Below are 20,098 nucleotides of genomic sequence, written 5' to 3'. Positions count from 1 at the left end.
AATGGCCAGGATGGGAAGGAGGACAATTGGCATGTGTCCTGGGCCTGCTCAGGCAGAGAACACCTTATGGTGCTTGCAGGGCAGGCTGCAGCCTCAGGGACAGCTTCTCCCAGTGTGAGTTGCTCCACCTAGAAGAAGCTGTGCCTCCTGTCCCTAGCGACATGAAGGCTGATGCTAGATCAACAGCTGGTGGAGCTGCAGCTCTCATGGTGGATGGGCTGGAAGATATATCCTCCCAGGTGGCTTCTGTGATGCCTTGGGCTAATGGATCCAGTCCCTCCTGGGGCCCAGTAACCAGGAGCCTCTATCTGAGGACCCTCCCAGAGTCAGCCTACCTGGCATTTGAAACTCGACCTCACAGCCTTTGATGCCTTCCACAGCCCTCACAGAGTGGGCAGGGGTCCATGTTCCTGCCCCTCAGAGGGCCTAGTGGTGTCTGCAGGGACCTGTGCTTTCTGCCATATGGCATCTTATGTTGGGGAGCAAGGACTTCAGCACTCCTTCTTGGGCTGGTGACAAGTGTGTCCTACAGAGGCATTCACTTCATGGTCATGATGGGTCACTTTCTGTCATCATCTCATGGCTCTGGAGTCTGGAAGAGGGGCAGCCCTCTTAATACCAGAAACATGGCACCTCACATCCGAGAAGGCCAGTCCTCACAGACCCAGTGGTTGGAGCCCGCCATGTCCTGCTTCTTAACCCTATCCTGCTGCTTCATCTTTAACCTGGTGGCTCTGCAGCCAAGACAGCCCTAGCCAGCCTTGTAGGGTGGGTGCTGCCCCCTCGCTTTTGGAACTGCATTGGGCTGGAAGCCCTGCTTCGCACAGCTGCACCCCTCCAATGGCTGCCAGTATTCACTGGAGCTTAGAGCCTGTCAGGTGGCAGGTCAGGTCAGGAACAAAGGTACCAGCAATGTAGCAGCCAGAACGGGACCCCAACAGGGGAGTGTCCTCCCATCACTCTGCACACAGGGTCTGGCCTGCAGGTGGCAAACAGGTTGGTTCTTTCCGGTCCAACTTAAAGCACAAGGCATTTTGGCTGGATCCCATTCTCTCTCCCAGTGGGTTTCCCCTCTCCAGGAGGCAGCGGGCACAAACACACATACATACATATGTGTATGTACACACACGTATGTATGTGCACACACATGCACACACATACACAAGTAAATGAGGCTCCCAAAGGCCATACAAATATAGCTGGTCTATTTAACTCACATGTACCCAATTGGACACAAGATTAATATATTCTTGGTCATCTAAGGGAAATTCTTCCTCTGCGTGGCACTGCACCAAAGCCTAAAATCCCACACACCGGAAGCCAGGGTGCTGTGTGCTGCAGGCTGTGCCACTTGACTTTGCTGAGCATCCCACTCAGCTTTGTCCCCAGAATGACAAGAGGGACTGTTGAGATCTGAGGGTACTGGTATCTGGTGGACTATCTGCTGCCCAGCAGGGTGTGGCTAGGAGGAGCACCTCTCTTTCAAGTGTGGCCCTGCCCAGAAGCTACAGAGGAAGAGGCCTCAAGATGGGTGGGAATAGGTGTGGCCTGGTCCCAAGCGAGTCCTCTCCCTGGAACTCAGGTCCTCTATCTGCTGACTCCAGGGAGGTGGGAAGTTAGGACAATCAAGGCTGTTGAGTTTATGGGCAGCATCTATGAGGACACCTAGGTTTCCCTACTCACTTGGAACTCAGGACCCTGTCATGGTGTCTCTGGTTGCTCTTGATGGGATTTCCATAGCCTCATGAGACAAAGCTCAGACATGCCATCTCTAGTACTACAGAGCCCCTTTCCCCTGGAGAGGTGCCCTTGGTCTTCAGGATTTTTTATAAAACAGGCACCAGCCATCCCAGTCTAAGTTTGGCTCCCATAGTTCTTTCCATACCCTGCCACCCTCCCCCTAGCCTTCAGTTTCTGTCTGAGAAGTGGGACGTTAGGTTTAACAGAATCACAGGGCTCCCTGGGCACATGGGCTGATGGAAGAGCTGGGATTTCTGCGTGAGCAGCCCAGGTGGGGCCCCTACTCTTGCTGCACTCCCTACAAGACCCTCATTCCCTCACGTGGGACATACTGATGTCACATTCACTCATCTCCCAGCCACTCAGAGCAGACATGTTAAAGATGACAGAACTGAGTTCCCAACCCATAACAGGCAAGGTGAGGCATGACGTGGACACAGTGCTCCAAAGCCGAGCAAGTTACTACACTGCCATGCCACTCAAATGGCTCAGCCACCAAGCACTGGCTGATCTGTAACTCTCGCTATTCCAACTGTTTTCTTTGTAGTCACTGAGCAGGAGACTAAAGTCCCCAAGAAAACCGTCATCATGTAAGTGCAGGCGTGTTCCTACCGTTCCTTCTGACTGTAGTGCCCCCTGCATGCCCACTAACCCACATGGACCTTGCCTGTGTGGCCCAGCCACCTGCTTGTCTGACTACCTGCTCACATGGCCTTTGCTCACCATGCAGACTGCCAGCACCTTGCAGATGCCTCTGAAGGGGCTCACTGTTCCCTGAGTCCTTGGCTACCTTCACATTTCACAGCTCTCTCTTCTAGGGCCTCCATGTCTCCAGTGCCTCCACAAGGTAGACTTGCTCTGTGTACTTGGCAACGGCTCACTCAGGCCTTGGGCCCAGATCACATCAGTTAGTTTGGAGCAGGAACTGAACTGCTTCCCACAGTGGGCTAGAGGGAACATTCTACCCCTCAAAACCCAAAGATCTAGGGCATTTTTGTCCCACAAACTTTCTCTTGTGTTGGGAATATTATATCTTAATTATGCTCGCTACAAAAGCAGTCACTAGGCACACGTGGCTGAGAACTTAAAGTGTATCGAGAGCCACTGAAGAATTCTGGATTTTTAAAATTATCTTTAACTTGCATTTAATTAAAATAGTGTAACCTTGATAGGCAGCACTTAAAGGCCTCCAGGCCCAACCCTAGCATTGGGAGATGGGGAACTGAAATTCAGGGAAGAGGAGGCTTGTTCAGGGTGGTTCATGATGGAAAGCCAGCGGGTACCCCATTTCCCCGGTGCCACGCCCACCATCCCCTCATTCGGTGCCTTCAAGGCTGAGGTTGTGGCTAATTAAGTAACTGGAGAGGCCTGGAACTGAGTAAGCCCACAGAAGGTAGAGTTGGTTTTGTCCTTGATCCAGTGGGAAGTGTGTGCAGCTGGAGATCGTGGAAAAGCTTGCAAAAGGCAGGAGACCAGAAAGACTGGTCTAAGATCAGATGACTGGGAAGCTCCAGTTGGTCCTCATGGACCTGTGATCTCCTAAAGGGGCCTGTAGTTGGCCAAGTTTTGGAGAACCCTATCAGCCGATATTTGGTCAGATCCTGGGTTAACCCTTCCACCCCTCCCTCCCTCTTCCCCCAAGGCACACTGTGGCCCAAAGTACATAGGGCAGTAGTAAGCCTTCCTGGAGGTGTACGCCTGTGCCAGAGCTTTACACAAATTAACCCTGCATTTCGTCCATGAAGGGAACATTTCTATTATTTACATCTTACAGATGACAAAATGGAAAACAGACAGGGCCAGGCTGTCCCATCAGTAAAACTTCAGAAAGGACTCGCACCTGGGACAGCTGGGCTAGGGGACTCAAGAGGCACCCTGAACCCCAGTCTGACTGTCATGCCTTGGCGAATGTCAGAGGCATGAGGCCAGCAGATGGGCCTGGCCCAGGTTCCCCTGATGTTTGGGCAAGCTCTCACTCAGGGACAAGCCTAGTGCTCCTGAGCCTGGGCATGAGGCTGGAAGGCAGTCTCGTGATTTTGAATAGGCCACACATCCAAGCCTCAGTGTTCCCATTAGTTAGGTGGGGTGTAGCATTTCCTCCTTACCAGGTGAGGGCTGAGAGGGAAGGTCTGTAACTGCCGTGCACCCCAAGGGGTAGCACACGCCTCTGAGCCTATCCTTGGGTGAACCTGCTCCCGGTTGGAGCCCTGAGTTGGGCAGACGCTGAATGAGAGGGAGAGAGAGAGCATGAGCCTGCCTTAGTCCTAGCAGGCAGCTGGTGACAACATTGAACTTTCACCATATGTATGCCTGAGCCTAAGAGAAAATGCAGGTTCCAGGGCTCAGGAGAGTTGTGAGTTCCCCAGGGTCTGTGTGTTACTCAGCACTACTCTGCTCCCTGATACCACCTAATACTCATTTTACCCACAGCGCCCAGCAAGGTCAGGGGCACTGGGTGGCAGAGGAGTGCCAGGGCTGACTGGTGGGATTCTGAATCTTGGCCCCGGGCAAGTATCTGGCCTTCTCAGCCTCATGGTCCACACTTGCAGAAGCTTAGGTCCATCCCCCGAGGCTGCTACAAAGTCCCTGGCCAGTGCCTGATGCTCGCCCACATGCCACTTGCCTTGAGTTCTGCCTCCCCTTCTCCTTCCTGCCCACTTGCATTTGGGGGAAGGGATCCAGAAAGAGGAAGTACCTGTTTGACATCATACAGCCCATGATAGCCAAGCCATGCCCGGAGCCAGGTGTTCTTGCTGGGCTGTCACACCCGCAAGGCTCTGACAACCCTCCTGGATGTGCACCTGTGCCCATGGCATCTCCAACTGAGGACCACTGAGGCTCCTGTCCTCTAAGAACTCCCTGGAGCAACCCCTCATGATACAAAGCACAAAGCACTCATGGGACAGATGAGGAAAGCCACATGGCTATGTTCCTGTGTCCCAGTCCATTAGCTCGGCAAGGAGCATTAGCAGCTCCAAAATCAGATGGCCATAAATGGAGAGACTGGCACATGGAGACTTGTGACCCAGACATGGTCTGGGGTTTGGAGGTGCCTTGTGATGTGACATGGGCCTCCACTGATGCCTCAACTCTTGTTTTGAGACCTGCAGAGTAGAGCCTAATGTTGGCCAGATGAGGTTTTGTGCTTTGTTTCTTTGGTTCCAGAGGTTGGGCTCAAGCACATATGTAGAAATTTGTTCACTCAGTGTCACCATTTGCTTGCTACACTAACCTGATCACCCATGTGGCTGCTGTATGTGCTGATGGCATGGGCACTGGGCGAAGCTGTAGGTCTCTGCACAGATTTCCTCTTGGCCCTCTCCCTGCAGAGAGGAAACCATCACCACCGTGGTGAAGAGCCCTCGTGGCCGGCGCCGGTCCCCCAACAAGTCTCCCTCTCTCTCACCTTCCCGCCACACTGCCAGCCCACCTAAGCCAGGCCAGGCAGCCCCTGAGCTGCTGTACTCACTGAGGGCTGGCCAGCCTCGTAGGCCTGAGGTGGAGCCAGGCTGGAGGCCCACCGTACCCACGCTGTATGTGACAGAGCCTGAGTCCCACACGCCAATCCCACCCCAGGGCACGAGGCCCCAGCCCAAGTGGGTAGAAGTTGAAGAGACCATTGAAGTCAGGGTGAAGAAGACAGGCTCCAGAGGTACATCCCCTGCCAGAGAGGCACCTGACAGCTCGGCAGGGCTTCTCTTCACACTGCCTGGTGGGACCCCCATAGGAGACCCCAATGCAAACAACTCCAACAATAACCTACTGGCCCAGGAGCCCCAGGCTTGGGGCAGAGCCACAGTCAGCACTGGAGAGCCCCTCATCTTCTGCATGGACACTGGGCCAGAGGAGACCCCGGGGCCATCCCTTCTTGAGGTGGCTGAAGAGGAAGCCCCCCTGGAGAAAGTGGAGGGAGGAGGTGCCCTCCCAACCGAGGAGCCCCTGGGCACCAATGGCCTTTGGGGCCATGACCCCAAGATCCTCACCCACGACGGCCGAGTGCTGACGCTGGCTGACCTGGAGGATTATGTGCCCCGGGAGGGGGAGACCTTCGGCTGCTGTGGCCCTGTGCCTAGCACTTCTGACGACCCACCCTGCGAAGTGTCCGTGCTCCAGAGAGAGATCAGTGAACCCACTGTGGGGCAGCCTGTCCTGCTCAACGTGGGGCATCTCCTTGGCCCTCGAAACCCACCCAGTTTTTTCAGTCACCGAGAGGCATCTCCCTTGGGGCCTCAGGTGCTCAGCCCTGCAGGAGTCTCTTTCTCTATGCAGGAGGCCCAGGCTGGGGGTGCTGCATCCTGGAAGCCATCTTTCTGCATCCAGGTCCAGAGGTCTGCAGACAGTGGCCAGAGCAGCTTCAAAACGGAGGTTTCCACCCAGACAGTCAGCTTTGGGACAGTGGGTGAGACAGTCACCCTGCACATCCGCCCAGATGGGGACAAGGCCCCTGGCCCCTCCGAGGGCTGAGGCTGTGAGCAGCAGGTGCTTGGCTGTGGGCCCTTTGGCTGCATGGAGGAAGCCAGCGCTCTGTGGACATGTGTGCTCTGATCCTCCCTCCAAATCTCCAAGAACTCAGGGCTGGAGCCTGCCCACCCCTTCCACTCCAGGCACTTCCTACTTCATGGGGTCTGATCCAGCTGAAGACACTGCACACAGACTGGGAATCTCAGAAAGTACAGAAGCCACCTAAGAGTGCAGGCCAGAGGGACTCTTGGACCGCAGCTCTGGGCTCAGGGCACTAGACACAGGTCAGGGACTCTGCATCTGTCCTGCCATGTTTACGAGGCCGGGCTGCCAGTTGGGTCCCTTCTGCTCCAGGCTGGGGACCCAGTCTTCCTCTCAGTGGGGACTTCCCGGCCACATCTTCACCATGAACATTTCTCTCGGCCTCCAGGAGGCCTGTGTGGGGCCCAGCCCTCTCTGCAGGGTGGACCAGGGTCCGTGTATGGGAAGCGACCCATCGGTTACCCCCAATGATAATAAACTGGTTCCCTGTACTGCCTCTGCTTTCTTGATTCTCTGGTGGCTCCGGCGACTTGTGGGGAGTGCTGTCCAGGCCTTGTCCTGGAGACCAACCAATGGCAGCCCTGAGTCAGCCCCTGGCATCGGCCTGTAGGTTCTGGCCCATTCTGGGGTCCCTGGGTGGAGGTGTGACAGCTTGCCAATTTAGATTGCTCACATGGGTGCATATACTGTGACCAGGACAGCACATAGTGGTCACTCCCAGCCTGCTGGGGGTTAAGCAGGTCTTCCTGCCCCCTGTGCAGTGGGGGTTGTCGGCGAGGTTGATAGGGAAGGTGTGATGTGTCATGGGTCTGCCGATGTCCTTGGACTGGGTAAGGACAAGACGGGTGCTCTAGGGCCATGGGGGGCAAACAGCAGCCTGCACAGCTGCCTCTCTGGCCTGGAAGGCGCAATGATATGGAAAATCAGCAAGAGAAAGGGTCTAGGACAGGGGAGAGTTCCAGGCAGGGGGACCTACTGGGAATGGAGTGGTGGGCATTCATGGGCATGTGAAGCTGTGGTTTGGCTACATGCACACTGGTCTCCAGCTGGAGGAGGAAAATGTGCTGGGAAGTGGGGAGCAGGGGGCAAACACATGGGACAGTCTGAGAGTCCCCTAAGGGGGCTGTGTGGGAGGCTGTGGTAGGAGCCAGTGATGGTGCAGTGGCCTGGGTGGGGTTAGGCTGCAGGTGCCAGGCAGGGAGCAGGGGCTGCCCTGGGAGGGCAGGAAGGAGCGCCTGGTCCCTGACAGCATCAGGCTGTCCCCAGACTTCCCTACAGTGTGGGGCTGGGCCCACCTTGGCCTGGGTGGCCCAGTACCCTGGGGTCTGGAGTGGGCCGTGGGGTGGGAGAAGTGAGGGCATGAACTGAGCCTGAGGGGCCAGCCAGGACAGGGGGCAAGTATTCAGGTTCACCTGTCCCCAAAGAAGCCCACATGCTCCCAGAGGTCCTGAACTCCGCTGCCTTGAGTGGGTGGGTGGGGCAGGCAGGTGGGAAGGGCAGCCTCTGAGGACTGGCACAAAATTTCTGGAGCCCTCTCCTGGGGCCCAGGTCACACCTCACCCCTACACGCTGACCTGCCTCTCCCACAGACGCTGCTGTCTCTCCTCCTGCCCTGGAGCCAGCAGACCAGGAGATCACGTCTGTCCCAAGGATGCTGGTGTGCCCCGAGGCTCCAGGACCCTCCACAGGGGACCATGCCAGCCCTGGCCCTAGAGGGCCACCCAAAGCCCAGGAGTCTGGCCCCCAACTCTTAGGCATGGAGGCTGCAGATTCATCTGGTGAGGGGAGGAAGGAGGAGAGGGAGGAGTAGATCCCTCATGACCCCCACCCCACAGATGCTCCCTCCAGGGATGTAGCCCTTCAGGCCCCTCCCCCAGAAGCTGCTACATGTCAGCATGGCCCTTGTCTGGGTGGCCAGCAGGGGAAGCCTCAGGGCTGGTGGCCCAAGTTAGGAGCTAGGACCTCAGAGCTCTGCAGGGAGGTCTGGAGCCCTGGGTTTTAGGGGTGCATGTTCCCTGTCTCTTCTGACCTAGAGGGCCCTGCACCCCTGAAGTCCCTGCTCTGCCTCGTGCTCCCACCCTCTGGGACTGGAGGATGACACGGGGCGCATTGTGGGGGGCAGTCCCAGCTGCATCCCAAGCTCTCTCTCACTAAGCCCCTTGTCTTGGACCAGTTGAGCCGCAGAAGATTCCACAGCCTCTCCCCAAGGAGGACCAGGAGCGGGACTTGGGGGACCATGCTGAGGGCCAGGAATGCACTGTGCCCATCCGGTAACCTCCCTGGCGTGCTGGGTGGGGGCAGTTCATGAAGGGACACCCCAGGGGCAGGGCAGGGAGAAGAGGCTGCCCTGGGATGTTGGTGGAGCCCTCTCCTTGCACAGGGCTGGGTCCCCTCTCTGGACATCCCCTCCCAGAAAGTCCACTGGGGTCCAGGGAGGGGGAGGCAGGGACCCCCATCTTAGGGTGAGGCTTGGCTGCCCACACTCCAGAGGTGCAGGAGGAGGGCAGACAGCTCACCCAGCTCCACCACCACAGGATGGAGGGTGCAGCCTGGCTGGGGGCAGGTGCAGGGGAGCTATGGGACATCCACAGCCACGTGTTCATGGAGACCACACATCGGACATACGTGTACCAGGCCAGCGACACGGGTGCCACAAGTAGGTGGGGACTTAGCAGGATACACGTGTGCTCCCCATGCTCTGGACTGGGCAGACACTTGTGCAGAGGAACCTGCAAGGCCACCTGGCATGTCCCAGCCTTGCTGTGATGGGGGCCTCACTGCCCTGTTCCCTGCATTCCCTAGGAGGGGCCTCTCTGGGGAGGGTGAGAACGCTCCTTTGGGGGTGCCCACAATAGTGAATTGGGTGTGGATGCCCCCTTCCCCAGCAGGGTTTAGCATGCTCTGGACAGCTAAGGTCTCTAAGCAGGACAGACAGAGGTTAGATGGACTCTCAGGGGCCTTGGCAGAGTCAGGAGAAGGCTGTCCTCACTGGGGGAGGCAGATGAGCTCTTGCTCTGGGGAGTATCCCAGGGCCTGGCTGCTTGCCTGGGGTGTCAGGACAGGCCCAGGGGCAAGACTCACCCACCAGGGGGTCTCTGGCTGCAAGCTCCAGCTTGATGATTCAATGCTGGGCTTGCGCACCGCCAGGTCCCCCCTCACAGGCTCCCTCCTGCACCCCAGGATCCCCGTCCATGCAGGTCACCATCGAGGATGTGCAGGCACAGAAGGGCAGCACAGCCCAGTTCCAGGCAGTCATTGATGGCAACCCGCAGCCCACAGTAACCTGGTACCGGGTAGGGACAGGCGCCACCTTGGGTGCTGGGAGTCGGGAGTGTGTGGCGTTTCCCCCCCCCGCAGTAAGGCAGTACCTGGGGGACGGAACAGGCCACCTTGCAGGGGCCCCCAGGTCGGGCTGATGGCCCCGCCCACCCGTCTGTGCCCCCAGGACAACTCCCAGCTGGTGGATGGCACCCGGCTCAGCCAGCAGCGGGAAGGCACCACCTACTCCCTGGTGCTGAGGGACGTGACACACAGTGATGCGGGTGTCTACACGTGCCTGGCCCGCAACGCGGGTGGACAGGTGCTGTGTAAAGCGGAGCTGGTGGTCCATGGGGGTGAGTCTCAGTGCCTCGCTGGCACGGGGGCGGGAGGGTGTGTACGTCGCCTCCCACAGGCTCCAGCACCGGGATGCTACGGGGGGCGAAGTGGACGTGCTCACCCACACTGCCCGCTCCTTGGCTGCAGGAGACAGCGAACCCGACTCTGAGAAGCAGAGCTACCGAAGGAAACTGCACTCTTTCTACGAGGTCAAGGAGGAAATTGGAAGGTACAGCCCGCGAGCCGGCGCCGAGCCGCTGCCCCGCCTCCCTGGGTCCCCGCCCCCCGCCCCGCCTCCTGAGCCCCGACGGCCGGGAACTCCGCCCCACTCCTCCTCTCCTCCGCCCGACACGCCCCCCACGCCCTGTGCCCGCCCATCGTGGCCCCCTCCGCGCAGGGGCGTGTTCGGCTTCGTGAAGAGAGCGCAGCACAAGGGAAGCCAGATGTCCTGCGCAGCCAAGTTCATCCCGCTGCGGAGCAGGACACGCACCCAGGCCTACCGCGAGCGGGACATCCTGGCCACGCTGAGCCACCCGCTGGTAACAGGGCTGCTGGACCAGTTTGAGACCCGGAAGACCCTGATCCTTGTCTTGGAGCTGTATCCTGCCCTCAGCCTAAGGGAGGGTAGGCAGGGTCCCAGGGCCCTGCGGGGCCTGCTGTTTTGGGGTCCCTGGACGCAGCACCGTCCTCGTAGCTCGCGGGGCCAGGGACCGGGGATTAGGGCTGTGTCCACGGAGCTGTGTCCGCAGGGTCCAGGACGTGTTTTCACCGGGCCCCTGCCATGCTTCACGGGGCTTCACCAGCTAGGTGGGTGCCCCCAGCGTCCATGTGGAGAGGGCCCTCGGCTGCCCACCTGAGCTCCAGGGAGGGACTCCAGGGAGGGACACATGCGCACTGCTCGCTCCCCCCCCCCTTTTCTGCTGCGGGGGGTGGCCCCCCCAGCCCCCCTCCTGGGGACCCTGTCCCTCCCACTCTCCTCAACCTCCTCCCCAACATGGCCCCATCCCCACCCCAGGTGAGACTGGCTAAAGATGTGTGGGGCTGGGTGGGTTCCAGACTCCGGAGCTTTTCTTGACCTGAGCCAGGTGCTCGTCGGAGGAGCTGCTGGACCGTCTGTTCAAGAAGAGTGTGGTGACCGAGGCGGAGGTGACTGCCTGCCTGCTGTCCCCCTGCCCACACAGGCCCCGCCCCCAGGCTCTCCAGCCCAGAGAACTTCTGGGGCTCCCCAGGCCTCACAGGGTGTGGCAACTCCTCGTAGAGCTCTCCCAGCCCTCCCATGCACCCCTCCCCCCCAACACTGATTCCTTGCCTGGCCAGTGTGCCATCCTAGCCTGCTCCTGAGGCACCCCGTCCTGCTTTGGTCAGGCTGATCCATTTCCAGGCTGGAGGAGTCCTCTGGCCTTGATGTGCATGGGGTCTGGGAAGCTTTACACATGACCTGCCCCATGGCACCATCCCAAGCTCAGATGGTGAGGGAAGTAGATACCTTGTAGATAGGGGGAATAGAAGAGGGAAGGCTAGGAGGAGGGAAGGGGGAGGAGGAGGGAAGGGGGAGGAGGAGAAGGGGGAGGGTTCCCACCTGAGCCCTGGCCTTTGCTGCAGGTCAAGGTCTATGTCCAGCAGCTGGTGGAGGGGCTACAGTACCTGCACAGCCACAGCGTTCTGCACCTGGACATAAAGGTACTCAGCCCTCATGGGTGCCCAGGGACCCAGGAGGGACAGGTGGGAGCCTGGGGCCTGCAGATGGGGGAGGGAGTGGGCATAGGCCTACCATGTCTAGATTCCCTGTTAGGACATGGTTGCCTCTGGGGATGGGGAGCTCTCTCCGGTGGGGTACAGCTCTGATGAATCAGAGGCGCTCCCACATTGGCCTCACAGAACTGAGTGTTCCCTGCAGCCCCGGGAGTCACCTCCTCAGGGCATGGCCTCACCCCTCCCTGACTCTCCCTCACAGCCCCCCAATATCCTGATGGTACATCCTGCTCGGGAAGACATTAAAATCTGCGATTTTGGCTTTGCCCAAAACATCACCCCAGGAGAGCCACAGTACAGCAAGTATGGCTCCCCAGAATTTGTGTCTCCCGAGATCATCGAGCAGACCCCAGTGAGCGAGGCCTCCGACATCTGGTGAGTGAGTGGGTGCCTGGGGAGGCCAGCTTCCATGCCAGCAGCCCCCCAGCACACACACCCCACAACCTCGAGCACACCCTGTGACTGTGGTTTTGTTCCTGCAGGTCCATGGGCGTCATCTCCTACCTCAGGTGAGCAGACCCAAGCCTACCGCAGGTGAGCAGACCCAAGCCTTTGTCAGCCACCTCCTCTGAAGCCGACCCCAGACCCCCTCCCCATCATGCCCAGGGGAGGCCTTGAGCACTACTGGCCACTCCCCAGATCAAAGATCCAGGACCCCAAGGGCAGCTATTATGGGAACCAGCGGTCAGCCAACTGATAAGGGGTTTCTGCTGAGCTCTTTTCTTACACGCACTGTCCCAGAGAAGCTCTGTGGAGTCACCAGGCAAAGCAGTGAGCTGTTTCCCTAAAGGGTCTGGGTAGTTTGCTGGAGGGCCCCTTCCACCAATTACTGCTATTCTGAGCATGTTGCTGGTGTAGACCTCACCTGGATCCCACCTCAAGCTAAGCCTTGATCCCTGTCCTGGGCTGAGCCTGGATCTCTGGGCAAGTCTCAGACCATTGTGGGAATCCTGGGGTCTGGATGGCCATGGCACTGTGGCCACCCAGGCAGGAGTGGGGGCCCCCGTACAAGTTCTGGCTTCTATGGATCACAAGTCCAGGTCACATCTGAAGGCAAGTCATGTCTCTGCCTCTAGCCTGACCTGCTCATCACCATTCGCTGGTGAGAGTGACCGAGCCACACTCCTGAACGTGCTGGAGGGGCGGGTGTCCTGGAACAGCCCCATGACTGCCCACCTCAGCAAGCATGCCCAGGACTTCATCAAGGCTACCCTGCAAAGGGCCCCAAAGTGAGTGCACAGCACCCTCCACCTGTTGCCTCATCTGGGGTTCTCTTAGGCGGAGGCCTGGGGCAGCTGGCCACCTGGCCTGATCCCCGGCCCTCCTCTCTCACTAGGGCCCGGCCCAGCGCAGCCAAATGCCTCACACACCCCTGGTTCCAGGTGAGTAGGCTGGGTCCAAGCAGATGTGCACAGGGGGCCAATCTGAGGGGGGGAGGGGAGGCCTGTGTGGACCCAGGGTGCACTGGGGCCCTCCTTATCGCCCCTCTCACCTGGGCCCCCTCAGACTTCCGTGCCCGCGGAGGAGGCCCACTTCATCAACACCAAGCAACTCAAGTTTCTGCTGGCCCGCAGCCGCTGGCAGGTGAGCCCCGCAGCCTCTGGGGGGGGGGGGGGCGGGGAGAGTGAGGGACGGGGGGCGGGGGGAAGCTGCCATGCGGTGTCAGCGCCCAGGAGGGGCCTGGGGGGGGGGGGGCGACAGAAAGCAGGCCCCGCAGGCGGCACAGGGCATCCCAATTCGGGGCCGCGCTCCCGGAGCCCGGGGGCAGGGCGGCGGGGCGTGCAGAGTCCCCGCGAGGGCAGAGCCGTGGGATCCGAAGCGTGGAGCTTGTAGCGCCTCCCGGCTCCCGGGTGCCCCTCTGAGCCTGCCGGGAGCGAAGAAGGCGGGGGTGGGGGGGCGCACGGCTGACGTCCCCTCCCCCGCGCCCCGCAGCGCTCCCTGATGAGCTACAAGTCCATCCTGGTGATGCGCTCCATCCCCGAGCTGCTCCGGGGCCCGCCCGACAGCCCGTCCCTCGGGGTGGCGCGGCACCTGCGCGGTGGCGCCAGCGCCTCCTCCAGCAGCTCGTCCTCCTCCTCCGACAACGAGCTGGCCCCTTTCGCCCGGGCCAAGTCGCTGCCGCCGTCTCCGGTGACCCACTCGCCGCTGCTGCACCCGCGGGGCTTCCTGCGGCCGTCGGCCAGCCTGCCCGAGGAGGCCGAGGCCCGCGCGCCGCCTGCCGCCGCGCCCCCGCCCGCGGCGCCCCCCGCCGCCCCGGGCTGCGTGCCGCGGCAGAGCGTCGTCCGCAGCCTCTTCTACCAGCAGGCGGCCGAGGGCCCGGAGCGCGGAGGGCCCGCGGGTGGCAGGAGGCCCCCGGCGCGGCGGCGGCACCTGCTCCAGGGCGGCTACTTCGCCCGCGCCCTGCCTGGCCTGCGGGAGCCACTGCTGGAGCACCGCGCGCTGGAGGAGGCGGCGGCCCGCGACGAGCAGGCCGCCCTGCTGGCCAAGGCGCCCGCCTCCGAGAGCGCCCGCGGGGCCCCGGGCCACAGCCCATCCCTGGAGCTCGGGGGCGCGCGCAGCCGCAGCCCCTCGGCCGAGGCCTGCGGCGGCGGCCAGGGCGCTACCCCGGCTCCCTCAGACGCCCCGATGGACTCCGGGCAGAGCTGGCGGCGAGGCGCCACAGTTGCCCGGGAGAGGGAGCTGCCAGAGGGACCCCAGCAGGGGCCAAGACTGTTTCAGTCCATCACCGGGGCCCTGGGGTCCACCCAGCAAGAGGGGTCATCTCAGGACAGCTGTGGGAGGCAGTGGGGTCCTACTGCCCTGGAAGGCGGGGTCCCCCCTCCGGCCATTATACCACAGGCTCCGGGCTCTTTCCCTACAAAACAGTGCCCGGGGTCCCTCTCAGCTCCCTCCAGCTCCCTCCTCTCCCCGGAGCCAAAGGGGTTCCTGTCCCTAGCCCAAGAGGGTCCCCAGCCAGGCGGTAAGACAGAACTGCAGGACAGCCCTCTCCCTGGGAGGCGGGGCCCCCCTAGCGCCCCAGGGCTGGCCTCCCCAGTGGGAACGGAGCCTGGGCCCACCCAGGATAGGGAGGGCCTGGCTGCAGAGCCTGAGGAGGCTCTTGAGTGGGAACCCAGCCTGCAGCGGCCTCAGGAGCAGGCTACAACACGGAAGTTCTCCCTGGGGGCATGGCGTGGAGGCTACGCAGGCGTGGCTGGCTATGGCACCTTTGCCTTCGGTGGGGATGCAGGGGGCATGCTGGGGCAGGGTCCCCTGTGGGCCAGGATGGCCTGGGCCACTTCTCAGTCCTCAGAGGAGCGTGATGAAGTAGGGGCCCAGAGCCCGCCACCCCAGGCCAGCAAAGCGCCCCTTCCCAAGGGCAGTGGGGCACCCCCACTGGCCTCCCCGGAGCTGAGTGCGTGGGAAGGCTTTGGTGGTGGCTCTCAGGTGTCCCTGGTGCAGATCCGAGACCTGTCTGGGGACTCCGAGACAGCAGACACCATATCCCTGGACATCTCAGAGGTGGAGCCTGCCTACCTCAACCTGTCTGACCTGTATGACATCAAGTACCTCCCTTTTGAGTTCATGATCTTCAGGAGGGTCCCCAAGCCTGTGGAGCCAGAGCCACCATCCTCCCCTGAGTCTGAGGCCGGGGAGGAGTTGGCCACGCTCCCGGAGGCCGGGTGGCCCTGGCCAGGTGCCCTGGGCACACCAGCCAGCTTGCACATCACTGAGGAGCCAGAGGACATGGAGACCCTGCTCAGAGAGGCCACGGGCAGCAGGAAGCGCAAATGGTCGCCCCCCGCCCGTGACCTCTTCCATCTCCCAGGAAGGCATGTGCTGCCAGAGGAGCAGGAGCCCATGGAGCTGGGCCTTCGCCGGAGGGTGAGGGCGTCTGTGGCCCACATCTCCCGCCTCCTGAAGGGCAGGCCTGAAGGTGACTCCCCCCCTCCGTCCCCTCAGCCCTGGCAGGTGGCCGGTGTCTGGCTCTGAACCTTGGGGCACCTCACCCCTTGTGCTGACCCAGAAGCCATTCTCTAGGGTGGGGGTTCCCTGGGCCACACACATCACCTGCACACAGGTACTTCTGTTCCTGAGGTCACCATATGGCCCAGCGTGGGAACAGAGAGCCCTGCCTGACCTGCCCTGACCCTGGGGCCCATGGCCAGGCCTCCCCAGACACCAGTGGCCCGAGAGTTCCCCATCCCCTGCCCCTGGTGCCCTTGCCCAAGATAGACTGACCCTGACAGGGTGGGAAGGGTGTGGTGTCAGCAGCGGGTTGGACCCCTGGGCTCTGTGCTCTGTGGCCATGCAGGAATCCCACTGTGGGGGGTGGGGGTCCGGGTTCCTCCTCCCCTGCTCCCACACCAATGCCAATAGAGTCAGCATCAGGGGAGCTGACCCCACAGCTGTGACTTCCAGAGGCCTCTTCCTCCCTTCAGGCCCAGAGAAAGAGAGCCCCCCAAGGAAGAAGGCAGGCCTGGCTTCCTTCCGGCTGGGCCTGAAGAGCAGGGACCAAGGTGGGTGTGCTGCCCAGGGGCAGCCATGGGGACCCAACTGCAGGGGGAGGGAGCCCCTCCCTGGTTTCCAGGGCCACTGGAGGGGCCAAGCTTACATCCACAGGGCCTGGGGCCCAGATTAGTGGGGACATGGGGGCGGCTCTGGTGCCCAGCATTGGGGCAGTCCTGGAGGCCTTCCTGGAGGAGGTGCTAGTGTTGAAGGGGAGCTGAGTGGGCATGGGTTTCCCTAGCATCCCCGTCTCGGGGGTGCAGGCCGTGTTTTCAGGTTGGGGGTGGCTTTGAAGGCTTGTCTGGCCCCCTTCCCTAGCGCCATCCTTTCTACGGGAGCTCTCAGACGAAACAGTGGTCCTGGGCCAGTCCGTGACTCTTGCTTGCCAAGTGTCGGCCCAGCCTGCTGCACAGGCCACCTGGACCAAAGGTAAGAAAATGTCCCGGGACAGGTGGCAGGAAGGCAGAGGGTGCCCCCTGGAATAGGGGGAGGCAGGCCCCTGGAGGGCAGGGTACATGTTGGTGCCACTGCCCAGGCCTGCTCTGTCCTGCCGTAGACGGGGCTCTCCTGCAGAGCAGCAGCCACCTCCTCATCTCTGCCACGCTCAAGCACTTCCAGCTGCTCACCATTCTGGTGGTGACTGCTGAGGACCTGGGGGTGTATACGTGCCGTGTGAGCAACACACTGGGGACGGCAGCCACCACGGCTGTCCTCCGGAAGGCAGGTGGGTAGGCCAGGGCCTCTCAGCGGGGTGGGGGTGGGCACTGACCCTGATGGGTGCTTCTAGGGTGCCCGCCGACCACCTCATGCTTTGTGAGTTGGTTTGTGCTGGTCCCCTTCCGGGAGGAGGCCCCTTTAGCATGATGCTCACCACTCGGTCATCTCCCCACCCCAGCACGGCCAGGGCCTGGAGAGTCCGCTCTGCAGACTGGGACGCCCCCAGGTGGGGCATAGCTGTAGGGGATGGTGGGCTCAGGAATCTGGCAGCAGGTGCGGATGGTTGAGGCAGGGCTGGGGGCACTCAGCTGTGGTGGGAAGCCGTGGGGGGCCCACCTCTGACGGCTGCCCATGGGCCCTGCAGAGCGCCCCTCATCTTCTCCACGCCCGGACATTGGGGAGGTGTATGCTGATGCGGTGCTGCTGGTCTGGAAGCCCGTGGAGTCCTACGGACCTGTGACCTACATCGTGCAGTGCAGTCTGGAAGGTAGGAGCCCCCGCTGCCTTGCCTCTTGGGCAGAACCCAGCCACCTCTGTATTCCCTTGGGGAAGGGCCTCTGCACCCCCCGACTCTGGAGTGGGGAGGCCCTGGACTGTCCCTCACCCACTTCCTTGTGGCCCAGGCGGCAGCTGGAGCACCCTGGCTTCCGACATCTTTGACTGCTGCTACCTCACCAGCAAGCTTTCCCCGGGGGGCCTGTATACTTTCCGGACGGCCTGCGTCAGCAAGGCGGGCATGGGACCCTACAGCAGCCCCTCAGAGCAGGTCCTCCTGGGAGGGCCCAGCCACCTGGGTGAGGTGCTTGTCAAGCCTGCTGGCGTGGGGCGGTAGTCCTATCCATTGGCCCTGCCCCTTCACTCAGACCCACCCACTCACTGGTAGGCCTCTGCCCCCAAAGGGCCTGAGGAATGAGAGAAAAAAGTGTGGGGCTTCACAGATGGGGCCCCTGCTAGGGGGCCTGGGAAGGGGTACAGGAGACCAGGTGGGGCGAGCTGGGGCTGTAGGGGTGCCTCCCACTCACTGGCTCCTTCTCCCACAGCCTCGGAGGAAGAGAGCAGCATCCCGCGGCCCACGCAGCCCCTCCCCAGCACGCAGACCTTCACCTTCCAGACACAGATCCGAAGGTGCTGCAGCCCCCCGTCCCCCTCCCCGCTTTCCCTGCTCCCATCCCAGCCTCAGCGTCTCTCCCTGCTTCTCATGCCCACACAGTGCGGTTCCGAGAGCCTCAGCCCCCTCCCCAAGGCTCCAGTCATCTCCCGCTGCCCAGCTTTCCAGCCCCTTCTGGGAAGGAGGGCGTGGGGGTCCTCACCAGCCAGTCCGGTGCTTGCTCGCCCAGGGGCCGCTTCAGCGTCGTGCGGCAGTGCCAGGAGAAGGCCAGCGGGCGCGCACTGGCCGCCAAGATCATCCCCTACCGCCTCGAGGACAGGCCTGACGTGCTGCGGGAATACGAAGCCCTCAAGAGCCTGCGCCACCCGCACCTGGCCCAGCTACAGGCCGCCTACCTCAGCCCCCGGCACCTGGTTCTTATCTTGGAGTTGTGCTTGGGACCGGAGCTGCTCCCCTGCCTGGCGGAGAGGTGAGGCCTCGCCTGGATGCAGGGCCCAGGGGGATGCTCAGCACGTCGGGGCATGGAGGGGCACCCGACACACAGGCGCACCGCCTCTCACCTCGCCGCCCACCTGCTGCCCGGCCTCCACCGCCTGCCAGAGCCAGGGAGCTGTGGGGGGGCGCCCCTCCCAAGCCCACCAGAAGGGCTGGTGTCCCCGCGCACCTTCCGCGGCGTGGACAGGGCTGAGCCCCCTCCCCGTGCCACTCCAGGGTCTCCTACTCAGAATCAGAGGTGAAGGACTACCTGTGGCAGATGTTGAGTGCGGCCCAGTACCTGCACGCGCAGCGCATCCTGCACCTGGACCTCAGGTCGGAGAACATGATCGTCACCGAGTACAACTTACTCAAGGTCGTGGACCTGGGCAATGCTCAGAGTCTCACCCAGGAGAGGATCCTGCCCTCCGAGGGCTTCAAGGACTACGTGGAGACCATGGGTGCGCGGGGAGCAGATGCCAACCTGACCCGGGTGTTGAGAGGGGGAAAAGGGGAGGGGGCAGGAGGAAGCCCCGCCCCCAGACCTGCCCCCCCCCCCCCCCCCCCCCCGCCCCATTGCCCTGCAAACAGCCAGCCTCTCACCTGTGCTGTCCCCCAGCTCCTGAGCTCCTGGAGGGCCAGAGTGCTCTCCCGCAGACCGACATCTGGGCCATAGGCGTCACAGCCTTCATCATGTAAGTCCCCCAAGCGCAGGGGCTGGGAGACTGGGGATCCATCGAGGTGTCCCGGGAGCCCCCTGTGTGTCCTCCAAATGAGGGTGGCCTCAGACCTCGTGTCCCCCATCCATCTGAGGGTGATCTCAGTTCCCTATGATTCCCTATCCATCGAGGGTGACCCCGGAGCTCCCTGTGGCCCCATCCACCTGAGAGTGACCTGGGTGCCCTGACACCCCGCGTGCAGGCTGAGTGCCGAGTACCCTGTGAACAGTGAAGGGACACGCGACCTGCAGAAAAGCCTGCGCAAGGGGCTGATCCATCTGAGCCGCTGCTACGCAGGGCTGTCTGGCGGCGCTGTGGCTTTTCTCCGGAGCACATTGTGTGCTCACCCGTGGTAAGGTGGACCCGCCAGGGCCAACCCCCTCCGCCTTGCCCCACGTCCACCAATGCCCGCTCCCCCACCTTGCCTACCCACTTCCCGCCTCCCTTCCCTGCCCCACCTCAGCTCCAAGGGCTCAGCAGACACCTTCACCCTCTATCTAGGGGCCGGCCTTGTGCATCAAGCTGCTTGCAGTGCCCGTGGCTAACTGAGGAGGGCCCTGCCGGCTCCCAGCCAGCTGCTGTGACCTTCCCCACAGTGCGCCTGCGTGCTTTCCTGCGTGAGCGAGAGAAGAGGCGGGCACTGCTGTATAAGAAGCACAATCTGGCGCAGGTGCACTGAGCACTGGGCCAGGTGGAATTGGGGGGGGCGAGGAGATCACCCTGCTGGGCTTCACCCCCTAGTCTTGCTTCTAGAACTTGCTGTATATGCACAGCATGCCAATAAAAAGCAGAACCAGATGAGGTGTAATCTGTGTCTTTGTTCAGTTTAGTTCGAGGAAAGAAGTCAGGGTCCTGCCACCTCACCTGGGACTTGGAGGGATGACTAAGGAGCGGAACTGCGCTTCCCCATGGAATGAGTGGAAGCGAGGCATCTGGCCCCTAGAATGGAAGAACCAGAGTTGCCAGTGCAGCCTCACCTAGGGTGATCCGATCCTGCGGGTCC

General features: G+C 61.7%; 1 protein-coding gene across 10 annotated transcripts in view; it reads left to right on the top strand.

The window, feature by feature from the left end:
- OBSCN (obscurin, cytoskeletal calmodulin and titin-interacting RhoGEF) overlaps positions 1–19,893 on the top strand; it is a 123,205-nt gene extending 103,312 nt beyond the window's left edge. For 5 of the 10 annotated variants that reach the window (XM_038556423.1, XM_038556421.1, XM_038556420.1 and 2 more), the window contains 26 exons: positions 7,833–8,021; positions 8,417–8,513; positions 8,778–8,899; positions 9,424–9,536; positions 9,689–9,857; positions 9,988–10,069; positions 10,238–10,438; positions 10,926–10,986; positions 11,443–11,520; positions 11,795–11,967; positions 12,075–12,101; positions 12,669–12,821; positions 12,929–12,974; positions 13,099–13,176; positions 13,525–15,505; positions 16,011–16,088; positions 16,396–16,506; positions 16,634–16,801; positions 17,159–17,281; positions 17,418–17,588; positions 17,835–17,919; positions 18,132–18,371; positions 18,614–18,837; positions 18,996–19,071; positions 19,298–19,447; positions 19,597–19,893. In XM_038556423.1, coding sequence (XP_038412351.1) covers positions 7,833–8,021; positions 8,417–8,513; positions 8,778–8,899; positions 9,424–9,536; positions 9,689–9,857; positions 9,988–10,069; positions 10,238–10,438; positions 10,926–10,986; positions 11,443–11,520; positions 11,795–11,967; positions 12,075–12,101; positions 12,669–12,821; positions 12,929–12,974; positions 13,099–13,176; positions 13,525–15,505; positions 16,011–16,088; positions 16,396–16,506; positions 16,634–16,801; positions 17,159–17,281; positions 17,418–17,588; positions 17,835–17,919; positions 18,132–18,371; positions 18,614–18,837; positions 18,996–19,071; positions 19,298–19,447; positions 19,597–19,774 — 5,174 coding nt within the window. In that variant the 3' untranslated portion in view covers positions 19,775–19,893. Of the gene's footprint in view, positions 1–2,287; positions 2,331–5,069; positions 6,740–7,832; positions 8,022–8,416; positions 8,514–8,777; positions 8,900–9,423; positions 9,537–9,688; positions 9,858–9,987; positions 10,070–10,237; positions 10,439–10,925; positions 10,987–11,442; positions 11,521–11,794; positions 11,968–12,074; positions 12,127–12,668; positions 12,822–12,928; positions 12,975–13,098; positions 13,177–13,524; positions 15,506–16,010; positions 16,089–16,395; positions 16,507–16,633; positions 16,802–17,158; positions 17,282–17,417; positions 17,589–17,834; positions 17,920–18,131; positions 18,372–18,613; positions 18,838–18,995; positions 19,072–19,297; positions 19,448–19,596 lie in introns of those variants that run through there. The other 5 variants (XM_038556425.1, XM_038556428.1, XM_038556419.1 and 2 more) reach the window with 4 other exon arrangements.
- The last annotated feature ends 205 nt before the right edge of the window (positions 19,894–20,098 follow it).

This window comes from Canis lupus, chromosome 14, assembly GCF_011100685.1.
Source record: "Canis lupus familiaris isolate Mischka breed German Shepherd chromosome 14, alternate assembly UU_Cfam_GSD_1.0, whole genome shotgun sequence".
Lineage (NCBI taxonomy): Eukaryota > Metazoa > Chordata > Mammalia > Carnivora > Canidae > Canis > Canis lupus.
This window is presented reverse-complemented; position numbering and strand designations above follow the sequence as displayed.